The sequence below is a fragment of the Aspergillus ambiguus genome, assembly GCF_047715705.1.
Source record: "Aspergillus ambiguus strain CBS 117.58 unplaced genomic scaffold BDV59scaffold_32, whole genome shotgun sequence".
Classification (NCBI taxonomy): domain Eukaryota; kingdom Fungi; phylum Ascomycota; class Eurotiomycetes; order Eurotiales; family Aspergillaceae; genus Aspergillus; species Aspergillus ambiguus.
Genome location: NW_027395545.1, coordinates 108,544 through 122,071, shown reverse-complemented (window position 1 = coordinate 122,071; position 13,528 = coordinate 108,544). Strand labels below are relative to the sequence as shown.

The 13,528-nt window shown below is 58.7% G+C and overlaps 6 protein-coding genes across 6 annotated transcripts; 4 read left to right on the top strand and 2 right to left on the bottom strand.

The window, feature by feature from the left end:
* Nucleotides 1-1,787: 1,787 nt before the first annotated feature.
* Nucleotides 1,788-2,923, top strand: BDV59DRAFT_194984 (amphiphysin-like protein RVS161; the record flags this gene model as incomplete). The annotated part of the gene is made up of 6 exons (XM_073692480.1): nt 1,788-1,800; nt 1,872-1,922; nt 2,023-2,068; nt 2,125-2,198; nt 2,263-2,410; nt 2,470-2,923. The coding sequence occupies 6 exons, from the start codon at nt 1,788-1,790 to the stop codon at nt 2,921-2,923; spliced, it is 786 nt and encodes a 261-aa protein (XP_073545194.1).
* Nucleotides 2,924-3,078: 155 nt separating this feature from the next.
* Nucleotides 3,079-4,151, bottom strand: BDV59DRAFT_93780 (aminoacyl-tRNA hydrolase). The gene has a single exon (XM_073697371.1). It carries the CDS (start codon nt 4,045-4,047, stop codon nt 3,235-3,237), a length of 813 nt encoding a protein of 270 aa, XP_073545193.1. The 5' UTR covers nt 4,048-4,151; the 3' UTR covers nt 3,079-3,234.
* A 791-nt stretch (nt 4,152-4,942) lies between these two features.
* BDV59DRAFT_93733 (class I SAM-dependent methyltransferase) lies at nt 4,943-6,715 on the top strand. Its single transcript, XM_073697369.1, has 2 exons — nt 4,943-5,478; nt 5,566-6,715. The coding sequence occupies exons 1-2, from the start codon at nt 5,333-5,335 to the stop codon at nt 6,530-6,532; spliced, it is 1,113 nt and encodes a 370-aa protein (XP_073545192.1). The 5' UTR covers nt 4,943-5,332; the 3' UTR covers nt 6,533-6,715.
* BDV59DRAFT_93734 (rRNA-binding ribosome biosynthesis protein RPF1) lies at nt 6,716-8,223 on the bottom strand. Its single transcript, XM_073697370.1, has one exon. The coding sequence runs from the start codon at nt 8,171-8,173 to the stop codon at nt 6,899-6,901; it is 1,275 nt and encodes a 424-aa protein (XP_073545191.1). The 5' UTR covers nt 8,174-8,223; the 3' UTR covers nt 6,716-6,898.
* Nucleotides 8,224-8,613: 390 nt separating this feature from the next.
* Nucleotides 8,614-10,644, top strand: BDV59DRAFT_204386 (glycine--tRNA ligase; the record flags this gene model as incomplete). Its single annotated transcript, XM_073694454.1, has 2 exons — nt 8,614-10,200; nt 10,261-10,644. The coding sequence occupies 2 exons, from the start codon at nt 8,614-8,616 to the stop codon at nt 10,642-10,644; spliced, it is 1,971 nt and encodes a 656-aa protein (XP_073545190.1).
* Nucleotides 10,645-10,735: 91 nt separating this feature from the next.
* Nucleotides 10,736-13,109, top strand: BDV59DRAFT_93723 (uncharacterized protein). Its single transcript, XM_073697368.1, has 2 exons — nt 10,736-11,069; nt 11,164-13,109. Exons 1-2 carry the CDS (start codon nt 10,932-10,934, stop codon nt 12,922-12,924), a joined length of 1,899 nt encoding a protein of 632 aa, XP_073545189.1. The 5' UTR covers nt 10,736-10,931; the 3' UTR covers nt 12,925-13,109.
* Nucleotides 13,110-13,528: the final 419 nt, after the last annotated feature.

The window sequence follows — 13,528 nt, the reverse complement described above, 5'->3', positions numbered from 1 at the left end:
TCCTACCATTGGCTCTCACATGCATGAATATGCAGCGTAACCGCATGGCGTCCAGCACCACCTCACCCGTCTGTCTGGACAAAGGACGAAAGGCATGCACTTCCTCTTTCCCATCTCTGGACAGGGTAATTCGCCTATCGCAGCATCAACCATGAAAGGTATCTAGCTGTATTGGTCTTACGCGAAAGACATGAATCCAGACTCCAAGCCAAGACGCAAATCTCTCCGTCATACCAAGTCCCGCTCCACTTTCACCCTCATCGCCGAGCCCCCGACCACAGCCCTACAATAACTAGTTCTCTGCACTGCCGCCCACCGCAGCCGGTTCAAGCTTGCACACGGGGCGCCTTGCTGGCTTGTTGCGGATCCCGCGGGACGCCGCACCAGGGCTTGAGCGGTGATGCCTAGACCACCGCCACTGTCCTTGCATTGGGACATGAGTGGAATCTCTTGGCAGACCGATGTGCAGGTGTTCTGTCCATGGCTGGTGGGGACGGTCTGACAGGCAGCACCGTTACTGTCGGGGGTGTTACGGAGCCGAAGCATGTAGGGAGGAGGTTGTCCGTCTACTAGGTGGTGACTCGGGGAATGCGGTGACAAATGCGCGTGACTTGCAAGCTCTCACCGGTGACCCTTTTCTATAATGTTCTTTTGCAGGGTTGCGGTTCTGGGAAGGTGACGGCCATGCATGGAGTTGTTCTGGAATCCCTGGACTTCACCCTGTATGCGAGGGACAGGAGAGGAATGCAGAGACCCGACATCGGGTCTGTAGGTGCTGCTTGGGCGAGATTCAACTAGGGGGCAATGGGTTATGGAGATATGTTGTGCATGTGCAGGTCATGACCACACATTGTAAAACCAGCTGGTTTTACTCCGTACCTGTTTGTTTCTTCATGGCAGCTCAAGGCTCGGGCAGATCCGGCCGAAGCGGCTGTGTGACGGTGTTCTGCGATGGATTGTGATTCCATCTGGGAGTTGGCGATGTCGCCTGATTGTGTGACATGTATTTTGATACCAACTAGTCGAGAAGTCAGTGGGGAAGGCTACTCTATGTTCGGGTGGTCTGCAGCTTAACCCCGAAACTATCTATGAGTTTGTAGATGAGAAGTGGTACTCGAGATATGTCGCCATCAGATGGATCGGTGGGCAAATCCAGCTTCTCTATATCTCATGGTCATCTTCGTAGAGCATATACATGGTATTTTAGGTAGGTAGATGGTGCGGAAATACTACCTAGTAGCCCCCAGCTCACTGTAAGAATTGCCTATCTCTCGTCTTGCTGAGAGCTCTTCGGTGATATCAACCCAGCCTATAGAATTTAGGCACAATGACACGATTTGTAGGAACAGCCTCCAAAGAATACTCATCGCTGTCGTCATCAAATGTCCAACTGCTTCTGGACGGCTTCGCGTCTATGACGTAAGGACGGAGCGGCACACGCACAGTGTGTAATGAGCCATACCGGTCTTCGATACGCCGCTGGCGGGCGTTGTCCGAATGGTACGGTCACGTCTGGTAATTACTCCCACAGCCACGACTGACACAGCCACGTCTTGCTCAGTCATCATCCCGCATCGGGCATTGGAATCTCATCCATCAATTCAGCCCTGCGACAGTCCTTCGGTTCCTGGTCCCTTTCTCCTGTCCCCATCGTGTCGCATTCCCTCTTGCTGAGCATCCATAACGACTTTCTCTGTATTATATCGTCTCGTCTGGCGGTCTCATAGACTAACCCCCTACCTCCTCCCCTTTACCTTTACCGTTCTGCCTGCCGTGACTCCGCCACCATGTCGTGGGCAGGTACGCACTCTGCCCTGTCGCTATCGCATCATCAGTTATCGGATTACTGACCTGCTTGCTTTGTTTTGTAGGGTTCAAGAAAAATGTCAATCGCGCCACGACGCAGGTGATGATGAAGACGGGTATGTAGGGCCCCGCTGCCCTCGCTCGATGCACCGGTGTTTAGCCGGAGAGTACACTTTGGAGCAGTGGGCTGATCGTGATGCATTTCTACTTGCACAGGGCATGTCGAGAGGACAAATGACCGAGACTATGAAATCGAAGAACGGTGCGTGCCCATGCAGATTGAACCGGTGGCCGGTCATTGACGACCCTCTCTTATAGACGATACCGCACAATGGAAGCAGCCGCGAACAGGCTGCAGAAGGAAGCCAAGGGCTACTTGGATTCTCTGCGAGGTGCGTTCCAACCGGCGGGGCTTGGCAGGCTTCGCAGCAGACGACTAACTGGACTGGTCCACAGCCATGACCGCCTCGCAAATGCGCATCGCTGAGACGATAGATGCCTTCTACGGCGACGCCGGAACAAGGGACGGCGTGAGCAGAAGCTACAAGCAGGCTGTGGAGGATCTGGACGCCGAGACGATTAAGGCCTTGGATGGGCCCTACCGGTAAGGCGTCTCTCTGGACTACCCGGCAGACGCAGTCCGTTGATTAACATGGCGACTAGAACCACCGTCCTGGACCCGATCTCCCGGTTCTGCGCCTATTTCCCTGACATCAACGAGTGCATCAAGAAGCGCAACCACAAGTTACTTGACTACGACGCCATGCGGGCCAAGGTGAAGCGACTGGTCGAGAAGCCCGATAAGGACGCCACCAAGCTGCCCCGGGCGGAGAAGGAGACGGAGATGGCCAAGCAAGCATACGAGCAGCTCAACGAACAGCTCTTTACCGAACTCCCTCAGCTGATCGACCTGCGTGTGCCGTATCTCGACCCCAGTTTCGAGGCCCTGGTGAAGATCCAGCTGCGCTTCTGCGCCGAGGCCTATTCCCGCATGGCCCAAGTCCAGCAGTATCTGGACGCCGAGACTAGAGATCAGTATGCTCGGGGCGACCTGGATAACCGGGTCGAGGAGGTGTTGCAGGAGATTCGCGACTTGAGTATAGCGGGTACGGTTTAGGTTGTGTCGTTGGTCGTTGGTTGGTTTGCTGTCTTAATCCGTGTTGCATCTGGCTTGGTGCGACAGTTAGCGCGTTCACTGGGGGTTTTCCCGTTTATGTCGTATAGGAGTTATTGCATGTTTGTGTCTCTGCTTTTGCGAGTATGTACCGTGTAATTGGATGGTCCAGGCCCGGCGGGTGTTTGAGTGAATCATTCAAAACATATTGCTAGGGTATCTAACATATACAACATACATCTATTGTACAACAGTCGAGACGGACCATTCGCAGCCCTGTACAGACCAGACCACAAGTACCACTGGACCACCCGTCACCCCCGGGGCATCACCGGCTCGGTTTCCCGATACAGTTCATCCTCCAGGATATCCAGCACGGGGCCGACGGCGGCACGCACCGCCGCCAGCTCCCGGGCGTTCATCTCCGTGAGCACATAATCCGCAACGCTTCCCTTCTCACGCGAGTCCGGCCGCCCGATCCCAACCCCGATACGCACCACGGACAGGCCACCGCCGGGGGACTGCGCCGGCGGCGGATACAGCTTCTTCGCCTTCAGCTGCTCCATGACGCTAATCAGGCCGCGGTGGCCGCGCAGACTGGCGGACTCGGGACCCCCGCGCTTCATGCGCACCTTGCCCAACGGCGCCTCCAGCTCATCGTGCAGGATGACCAGCGTCGGGTGGAAGTGATTGAGGGTGTGCGGGTCGACGCCGCGACGCTCCCAGCTAAGGGACGCTGCTGCGTCGCTGTTGTCGTTGTTGGCGCCTGGCACCACGCCCACCAGGCCCGGTTGCACTACCCGCTCGAGGACATTGGTCTGCGTCGTGCTCAGCCATCGCTGAAGTTCGCGCACGAGTTTCCGCCCCGAGACGTTCATCAGCGACGGGCTGTGCCAGGTTTCGTAGAAGAGGGCCTTGCCGGGGGGCTTGTGACCCGGCGCGGTGGACACCAGCGGGATCCGGGGAAGAAGATGCGGGATCAGGGCATCGAGGAGGAGGTGGCCGGCGCTGTGGCGGGTGGAGCGGTAGGGACGGGGATTCCCGATAGAGGCGATGAAGAGGAATCGACGGGGGGTTTTGAGAGGGGCCATGAGAGTGATAGTATTCCGTATGTTGGTACTCCGCATGGAGGGGAGTCGAAGAGGGCGTAGTTAATTTTTTTTTCTATTAGTCATCTGCGAAAGAGGAAAATCATCAACATCCAACCAACTGCGGGAAGGCTCATTGACCGCCAGTCTCTCAACCTCTTCATCTCCAGCATATACTACTGCGTACTCAGTACTCATCGGGAGATCGTCAATCGTCCCTCGCATGTTTCAAGTCCCTGGAAGAAACTCAACAGACAAAATTCCAAATCTCAAACACTTCCCAGCCACTCATGTCCATCATTTCCCGCAAGTGGCTGGACCCGGAGGAATTAGCCTTGCAGCTCCCTACTTGACCCGGGAAAGCGTTTACTGGGACCACTTTTCCCTCTTCCCCCGAACCCAGTCGCGCGGGACTGCAGCACAGCTGAGGATGCCACGGCGCCACCCTAAGGAGGGACCCGGACTCGGTGGAGTGAAGGATGATTGATCGGGAGAATTGAAGGTTCCAGTACCAGGGAACGACCTCCTGTGGGTTGTCCACCATGCCCCCGTTCCCTTGCCTGCCAGCTGCAGGAGAGAACGATGTGAACTATCGCTTGTTCATCCCACTCTCCAGCAGAGAGAAAATCCGAGAAAAGGAAAACGAGATCCATGCAGGGAAATGAAGAGCCAGCTTGGCTGCGTCCCGGTGGATCACTTCCCTCGCATATCCCACTCCAACCAACGTCGTTCGTCCCTTTGCGCTGGGTCTTGATGCCAGTGCGTCGATATCCTGGACTAACGACCAGACTAAGAGATTCGGGCTGGTCGTTAACTTTCCAGCTGATCTAACCGCCGTCCTCGACGGTCCGGAGGGCTCATCATTCCCCCCTCTCCCCTTTGCCCCAGTCTAACGCTGCATGGCGCAGGCCCAGAGGTCGACTAACTGACACCGACAGCTCCGTCGTCCTCGTTTCACATCTTTCCCACGGACTCCCCTCGTTTTCTCTCTTTATTTTCCCTTCTCTTTCTTTCTTTCTGTCTTTGGTTCCCCTGTCTCGCAGGCGCACGCCCTCCTTTCATTTCATATCTTTACCTGTTCTCATTTCACCTTTTCCACCTCTTTGCTCTAGCCGGAACGATGCATGGTTCCTCCCACACGTGTCAGTAGAACCTACCAGATACCCGGGATTTCGATTGTTCATACCTGCTCCGCCCGACGAGTCCCCCGTGTTATCTCCGTCGACTGGCCGTCCTCGCCTGGTGGTGGTCAAGGGGAACCCAATCTCAGCCACCTCTACATGTGCCACTGTCGTTTCCACCGTTCCTCCAACTTCGTCATGTCATGGCCCAAACCGCCATTCACCCGTCAGAAAAGGGCGTCGCCCCAACAATAGAGGTGGACGAGGCAGTGCGAACCCGTCCCCATTGCTCTCCTGGTGATGAGCTAGATGGAGAATCAGACGAATCCGATTCGGATGATCTGTCAATGTGAGTGATACACCCCTGTTCCCTCCCCCGCTTTGGACATGGCATGATTCCAGCCTTTGCGAACATACAGCTAACCCATATCCCCAGAAAATCAACCAAGTCCTTTGAGGCTCACAATATCGACGTCGTCACCGAAAATGACCGGCAATACTGCGATGAATCATATTTCATGCCAAACGATGATGCGGAACAAACCCGGCTAAACATCGTCCATCAGATCTACCTCATCTTGCTAGATGGCAAGTTGACCGCCGTCCCTCTGGCCAAGCCCGACGCTCGCATCCTCGATATCGGCACCGGGGCGGGCGACTGGCCCATCGAGATGAGCGGCTCATACCCCAATGCCACCATCATTGCCTCAGATATCGGCGTGTTCGAGGGCGGACTTGGCCACATTGACCTGCCTAATGTTTCCTTCCAGCTTGACGACGCTCGCGGCGAGTGGACGTACCAGCAGCCCTTCGACCTGATCCACCTCCGCGGGCTCTCCGGGGCCTTCGAAGACTGGAGTTCCGTCTATCAGCAAGCTTTCAAGCATCTCTCCCCGGGCGGCTACATTGAGATCGCCGACTCCGACCCCGCCGCCGACACGATCTCCTTCCCCAGTTCGGAGGACTCTTACCTGCGCATCTACTCGTCGGCCATGCGCTCGGCCGCCGAAGCCGCCGGCCGCCCCCGGGATTTCCATCATCTCCGACCCAACATGCTCAGCGCCGCGGGCTTCGTCGACATCCGCGTCCTGGAGCGCACCATCCCAGTCGGTTTGTGGCCGGAGGATCCTCACGAGAAGACGCTAGGGAAGATGACGCTGATTGCCTTGCTCGAAGGCCTGGAGGCGTACAGCCTGCGACCGCTCACCGCCACGGCCAACTGGACGGCAGAACAGGTGCATGACCTGTGCGACAAGGTCAAGGAGGAGCTTTTCACCGCGGATCAGATCACGGCGCGGGTGCGCATCGTCACCGCGCGCAAGCCGTTCTCCCACAAGGATATGAGGGAACAGCGGAAGAATGATGTTCTGAAGAGACTGATGCAGTTGAATGTGGACGATTAGATTTTGGCGACGTTGCACCGCCGGAGATTTTCAAAATGGCTGGGCCTAGAGGAGTGGGTGTGGATGCCTGTGTGCGACACTCCCTTGTTTTGTTATCTGAGATACCCTTTCGCTTTTTTTTCTTTTCTTTTCCTTATTCGAAATGGAGATGCCGTTTGGAGAAGATTTTATATGACCCAAAATGCGCTGGACCTCAGGAAGCGTCCTGGATTGTAATCGGTTTATTATCTACAGACTTGGTGTTGCTAAAGTAAAGACTGCATCAAAATCTGCCAAATGATAGCATGAAATTAAAACCCCAGTTTTGTATACCAACTCCGGTCCCGCCCAGACATAATGCAGAAAGATGTTGAAATAATGGCTCGCTCACAGCTGGAATTTGGTCCGCACTTTCTCCATCCCGGCCTTCCACTTCCACTCCTGGCCACTGGCATGTTGGATCCCCTTATCCACGCGTCGAAGCTTCAAGGTAAACCGCGGGCCCAGTTCCTGGGTGCTGACGCGAATGCCCTCGGCACCCTTCATCTCCTTCCCGTCGGCGCCGACGACAGCCTTCTCCGTCTCCCGTTTCTCACGGAACACGTAGCGGTGCCGACGGACGAACAAATAATCCCGTTGGTTGTGAACAGTGACGACCTGACGACCTTCGAGGTCGGGCTGGGGCGGGAAGAGAGTCTGGAAAAGGCGCGCGGTAAGGAGGCCCAGCGGGGTGCGGAAATTATTGAGGATGAGTTCGGGCCAGTGCTCGGTCGAGCGGCCATGGCCCGGGATGCGCTTCCCGTCGACCCAGTTGCTAATGGAGAAGTGGAACATGGGCCCCGCGGGCAGGTGCACGATGTCCATGCCGGACACGCGCTTCTGGTCCTCGTTGAGGATGACGATGGCGGTGTACTCGCGGTTCGCGGCGAACTTGGAGATCTCGCGGACGGAGAACTTGTGCGAGAAGCGGTGCGCCGTGCGGCGCACGTAGATGCTGTTGGGGAAGAAATCGGTGAGGGCTTCCGCCTCGTGGTGGAGCGTGGAGTTGAGCCCGGTCGTGATGAGGATCTTGGGCGTGCGGAGTTCGTTCGCGAACAGTGATGGGAATTTCGCCGCCAGCGCTTCCGGCGCCAGGTTCAGGTTCGTACTCCGCGTGGACTGGGAGGGGCTTGTGGCGCGTTCGGTCGCGGTGGGAAGAGAGGCCTTCTTCGTGCGGCCCCGAGTGTCGTTCTCATTGTCGTCGTCGTCGTTGTCATCGTCCTCGTCGCTGCTGGCCAGCATGCTGTCGACCTCGTCCCGGTCATCGGCGTTCTCTGAATCGGATGCCTCCACGAGCGGTCGGTTGAGATCCTGCTCTTCCTCCTGCTTCTGTCGCTTGATGCGCTCGACATCCACGCTCAGGCCCAGTCCGTCCTCGACGTCACTGCCCGCTTCGTCCCATACTCGCTTGCGGTCGATCGTTAGCGGGATATTCCGCTTCAACCGTTCTTCCTTCAACTTGGGATTCTTCGCTTCTTCCTTCTTCCGTCCGAATCGCTCGGCGCGGCGAGCAGCGTCTTTGGCCTTCTTGCGTCTGACATGAAGCAGTTGACGTTGGATCTTGTTGGAGGGTTTCACCTCCATGGAGGGAGGAGGCTTCGCCGAGGCCTTTCTAGAGACCATTTTGTATCGGGGGGTGTGAATGTCGCTGGAAGAGCAGTTGGATGTATGGGATGATCGACGATGATAAAAAAATAAAATTGGCGGAGAAACAATTCCCCGGGCTGAGTCAGCGCCATCGCGACGACGAATCTCCTGCGCAGAATCGCAAAGCGTCCATTTGCAGAGTCATAAAAAGCAGACGCTCGCTCAATTCCCTCCAAGACTTCCTCTCCCTTCCCCCCTGACCCCATCCCCGTGCTGTTCCTGCTGCTGCGGTGACTTACGACCGGCGGCTCACGTGGGTGTGGATGACTCAATTGGCGACTCGACTGTTTCTTCCCCGCCAAATCCATTTTCCTCGCTGCATCAACCCCGCCAGATACGCCCTCGTCTCTAGGCCCTTCTCGCACTCCTCCGTCGCCTTCAAAGCCGTTCAGGTCTCCCAGAAGAAAAACCCCACCATGGCGACCGTCACCACCAAGACCGGTCAGGTCGTGGACCGTCTGGTCTTGGACTCCATGCTCCGTCGCCGACTTTTCTACACCCCCTCCTTCGAGATCTACGGTGGTGTCTCCGGTCTCTACGACTATGGTCCCCCCGGTTGCGCCGTCGTCACCAACATGGTGGATCTGTGGCGGAAACACTTCGTGCTGGAGGAAGATATGCTCGAGGTCGATTGCACCATGCTGACCCCGGAGGAGATTCTGAAAACCAGCGGCCACGTGGAGAAATTCGCCGACTGGATGTGCAAGGATCCCAAGACCGGCGAGATCTTCCGGGCCGACCACCTGGTAGAGGAGGTGCTGGAGAACCGGCTGAAGGGGGACAAGGAGGCTCGTGGCCAGAAGGTCGTGGTGGACGAGGAGAAGGAGGCCAAGAAGAAGAAGAAGTCCAAGGAGACCAAGGCCGTCAAGCTGGACGATGCGGTTGTGAAGGAGTACGAGGAGATTCTCGCGCAGATCGACAACTTCGACGGCCCTGCGCTTGAGCAGATCATCGCCAAGTACGATATCAGAAACCCCACCACCGATGGCAACCTCCTGCCCCCCGTCGCCTTCAACCTGATGTTCCAGACCTCCATTGGCCCCAGCAGCAACATGCCCGGATACCTGCGTCCGGAAACCGCCCAGGGCCAGTTCCTGAACTTCCAGAAGCTCCTGGACTTCAACAACCAGGGCATGCCCTTCGCGTCCGCCTCCATCGGCAAGTCCTTCCGGAACGAGATCTCCCCGCGTGCCGGTCTCCTGCGTGTGCGCGAGTTCCTTATGGCGGAGATCGAGCACTACGTCGACCCCGAGAGCGGCAAGAAGCACTCTCGGTTCGAGGAGGTCAAGGACATCGAGATGTCTCTCCTCCCCCGGGAGGTCCAGCTGTCCGGCAGCACCGAGACCGTGCGGATGACCATCGGCAAGGCGGTCGAGACCGGCATGGTCGACAACGAGACGCTCGGATACTTCATCGCCCGCATCCAGCTCTTCCTTCTCAAGCTCGGCGTCGACCCGACGAAGCTCCGCTTCCGTCAGCACATGGCTAACGAGATGGCCCACTACGCGGCCGACTGCTGGGACGCCGAGCTGCTCACCAGCTACGGCTGGATCGAGTGCGTTGGCTGCGCGGACCGCAGCGCGTACGACTTGTCAGTGCACAAGAACAAGACCGGCGCCCCGCTGGTGGTGCGCGAGCTTCGCCCCGAGCCTCTGAAGGTGGAGGAGTGGCAGGTCGACCTCGACAAGAAGAAGTTCGGCCCTCGCTTCAAGAAGGACGGCAAGGCCGTCGCGGCCGCCATCGACGCGCTCTCCCAGGACCTCCGGGAGAAGCTGGCCCTGGACCTGGACCAGCAGGGTAAGATCGAGGTGGACGTGGAGGGCGTCGGCTCCGGCAAGGTTGAGCTGGACAAGGACATTATCACGATCGAGAAGCGCACGCGCGTGGAGAACGTCCGCGAGTACACGCCGAACGTCATTGAACCGTCGTTCGGTATCGGCCGTATCTTCTACAGCTTGATCGAGCATGTCTACTGGTCTCGTGAGGGCGACGAGGCCCGTGGGGTATGTATTTCTTTAGTTTCTTGAACTTGTGTAGATGCCGTTGACTAACTGGTCCATCAGGTTCTGTCCTTCCCGCCTGTGATTGCACCCACCAAGGTGCTGATCGTCCCTCTTTCGACGCATGCCTCGTTCCGCCCCCTGTCCCAGCGCCTGATGCTGAAGCTGCGGCGCATGGGCATCTCCAACCGCATGGATGATTCGTCGGCGAGTATTGGCAAGCGGTACGCCCGGAACGATGAGCTGGGCACGCCGTTCGGCATTACGGTCGACTTCCAGTCGGTCAAGGACAACACCTTCACCCTGCGTGATCGGGATTCGACCAAGCAGGTCCGCGCCAGCGAAGAGGAGATTGTGCAGGCCCTGAAATCTCTGGTGGAGGGCGAAGAGACCTGGGAGGATATCCGCAAGCGCCTGCCGGAGTTTACTGGGCAGGAGGTTGATTAGACGGGAGTCATCTAGAGAGCTGTTTGTTGCGTAGCATTCTCTATAATTTCTACGATAAAAAAAGAAGGTCGTTTATTGTCGTGCATGGGAATCCTGCGTCGTCTGCAATCACCGGAGGAATGGATGCCAAGCCCGCGGCGGAATGTCCGTCCTTCCGTCATCTTACGTAGTTGTCCTTCTTCCTCCTCAACTTCAACCTCAACCTCACCTCCTCCATCCTCTCTCTCCAGCCCCAGCCCTCTCGCCCCTGGCCGTTGTCTTGCTGGACGGCTGTCCGTCCTCTCATCATGGCGTCCCCCATCCGCTCCGCCAAATTGACCCTGTCTTGTCCCCTCTTCGCCGCCGACTTCGATCCGCGCAATCATGGCTTCCTCCTGGTGGCCGGCGGAGGCGGCGAAGGCCGCAGCGGCGTGGGTAACAAAATCGCAAGTCTTGCCTCTTCCCACGGCGGTTCTCCTGGCTCTGGATGACCCGGCGTGTCTCCGACGAGCGTATCGCTAACCGGTCGAGCGTCAACAGGCCCTCCTGAACACCTCCAAACGCAACGAGATCTCCGAGGTCGTCGATATCGAATTGTCGCGCGACGAAGACTCGGTCACCTCCTTGGCTGCCGTACGCGCCAGCGGTGACTCCATCACCGCGCTGGCCGGCATCAACAGCTCCATGGCGGAGCAGAAGCGCAACAACAACCAACACTTGCGGGCCTTCCAGATCGACTACCCGCCACGGAGGCGCACCAGCGACCCGGCACCCGCCGAGAAGGCCACTGAAACTGGCCCGAAGACGACCGCGCTCTCGCGTGCGTCCCTCTTCCGGACCAAGGGCGACGACCCGACCCGCGGCAGCGGAGACACCTACCAGAGAATCCTGCGCTTGTCGCCGTGGAGGGACGTCGACTCGCCGCGTGTCGCGGCCATCGCGACGGGGCTGGCGCCCTCGGGCGAAATCGTCTTCTTCAACGCCGTCACCACCCCCAGCGCCGCCGATGTCATCGGGCGCATCCGCCTCGACGCCGACGAGGAGGCCGAAGACGTCGACCTCACGGACCTGGAGGAACCCGGCCAGTTCCAGGTGGCCTACACAAATGGCGCCGAGGTCTTCACCTGCCAGATCTCGTCGTCAACGACCACATCCAACGCCTCCCCAGAGGTACGAAGCGTCTACCGCGTGCCGCTACCAGCCAAGGGGGCCCGGAAAACATCGCGACCCAAGGTGCGCGCCCTGCGCTTCCTCTCCCCGACGACGGTCCTCCTCCTCCTAAACGCCCCAGACCGCAAGGGCGCCGAGCTCGTCCTGCTCGAGCTGCACGATCCGGCGCTCGCCCTGGACGCCCACTCCCCCGCGGCCTCGGTCATCCGCCGCAAGAAGCTCCGCTCCTCGATCAAGATCGGCCTCGGCCTGGACGTGTGCAAGCTCGGCGCCAACCCGGCCCACCAGGAACAGACGGTCGTCGCCGTCTCCGGCAGCGACCAGTCCATCGAGATCCTCACCGTCGAGTACCACGGCCGGAAAGCCGCCTACGGCGCGCCCCGCGTCTACGCCTCCCTCCGCGACGTCCACCCCTTCGCCATGACCAAGCTCTGCTTCGCCCCGTACTCGAGCCCGGCCCTGCCCGTCTCCGCCGACACCCCGCCGCAGTACATCAAGCTCGCCTCCGTCAGCATGGGCAACACCGTCGTCGTGCACACGCTCCCGCTCGCGCCGCGGCCCCCCTCCAGCCGCTCCCCACGCTACACCCTCGTGCCCCGCCGCGACGTCGGCATCTGGTCCTCCTTCTCCAGCGCCGCCGCCGCCGCCCTCTCCATCCTCATCGTCTGCCTCCTCCTCCAGGGCTTTGCCGAGCTCCGCGGCGTCCTGCCCCCGCGTCTCGGCCTCGCCGACCTCCTACCCCCGGACCTTCGAGACGCCGTCGCTCGCCCCTACATCACCCCTGCCGTCCCCGCCTACCGTCCCTCCGCGTCCGGGCCGTCCCCCCGCACGCGTGTCCACGGCCCCCTGCGCGACCTGCTCCCCCAGCCAGAGGCCGACACGCCGCCCGCCTCGATTGTCGTGCGCTGCTCGCGTCCGGCGGATGCGGACGGCTCAGACGCCGTCACCGTCGATGCCGTCACGGCTGGGCCTGGTGCTGCGCTGGACGAGTCCCTCCGGTCGTGGGAGGACCTCCCCGAGACGGCCCAGTCGGTGTGGAGGAAGCTCCTGGCCGATACTGGGCACTGGGGTGGGGGCGTTGGGGAGGATGAAGCGCCTCTGCGGGGGGTGCGCTTCGGGGAGCCCTGCTAGGAGGACCCGGATGGGCTCGCCTGTTATGTGTTATATAGCTGAGATGAGTGGGTTGGGCTTGCTTGGTCCCTGCGCTCGCTTTGCGGGTGGCCTGAAATGATGTAGATTACGTGCTGATGTCATTGGTTAATTATTTTTGTTTACGAATACAATCGCATTTGTCTCAATCGGGTGGAGTGTCGTTGCGGTCTACTGATTCCGGCCAGTTGGTATCAGTCTATTAGTATAACCGCTCGCTATGAATATATAATACCCTATCCACAGTCTTATCTTCTGCCCGACCATACAAAACATCACGTCCCACCGTTTGATTCCAGAGGGTTGAAACTTGTTTTCTTTTACGCGCGGCCCACGGCGAGCCGGGAATTATCCCACGATCCTCATCCCGAGGACGGGGAGAAAGTAGCAGCAGGTACGGGTCAAGACACCAATATAAACGCCGACTTATCCATGCCAAGTCTGCAAAAGACACAGCGGGGGGAGTGTTTTGGATATCACGAGAAACAGCAAAAGAGGGAACGGAACATGAGTGCAGATGCAGGTCGTAACGGAACAGCGAAATCATCCAGAGGCGCGTTAAATAGGACCCATATGTGCGGGGGGG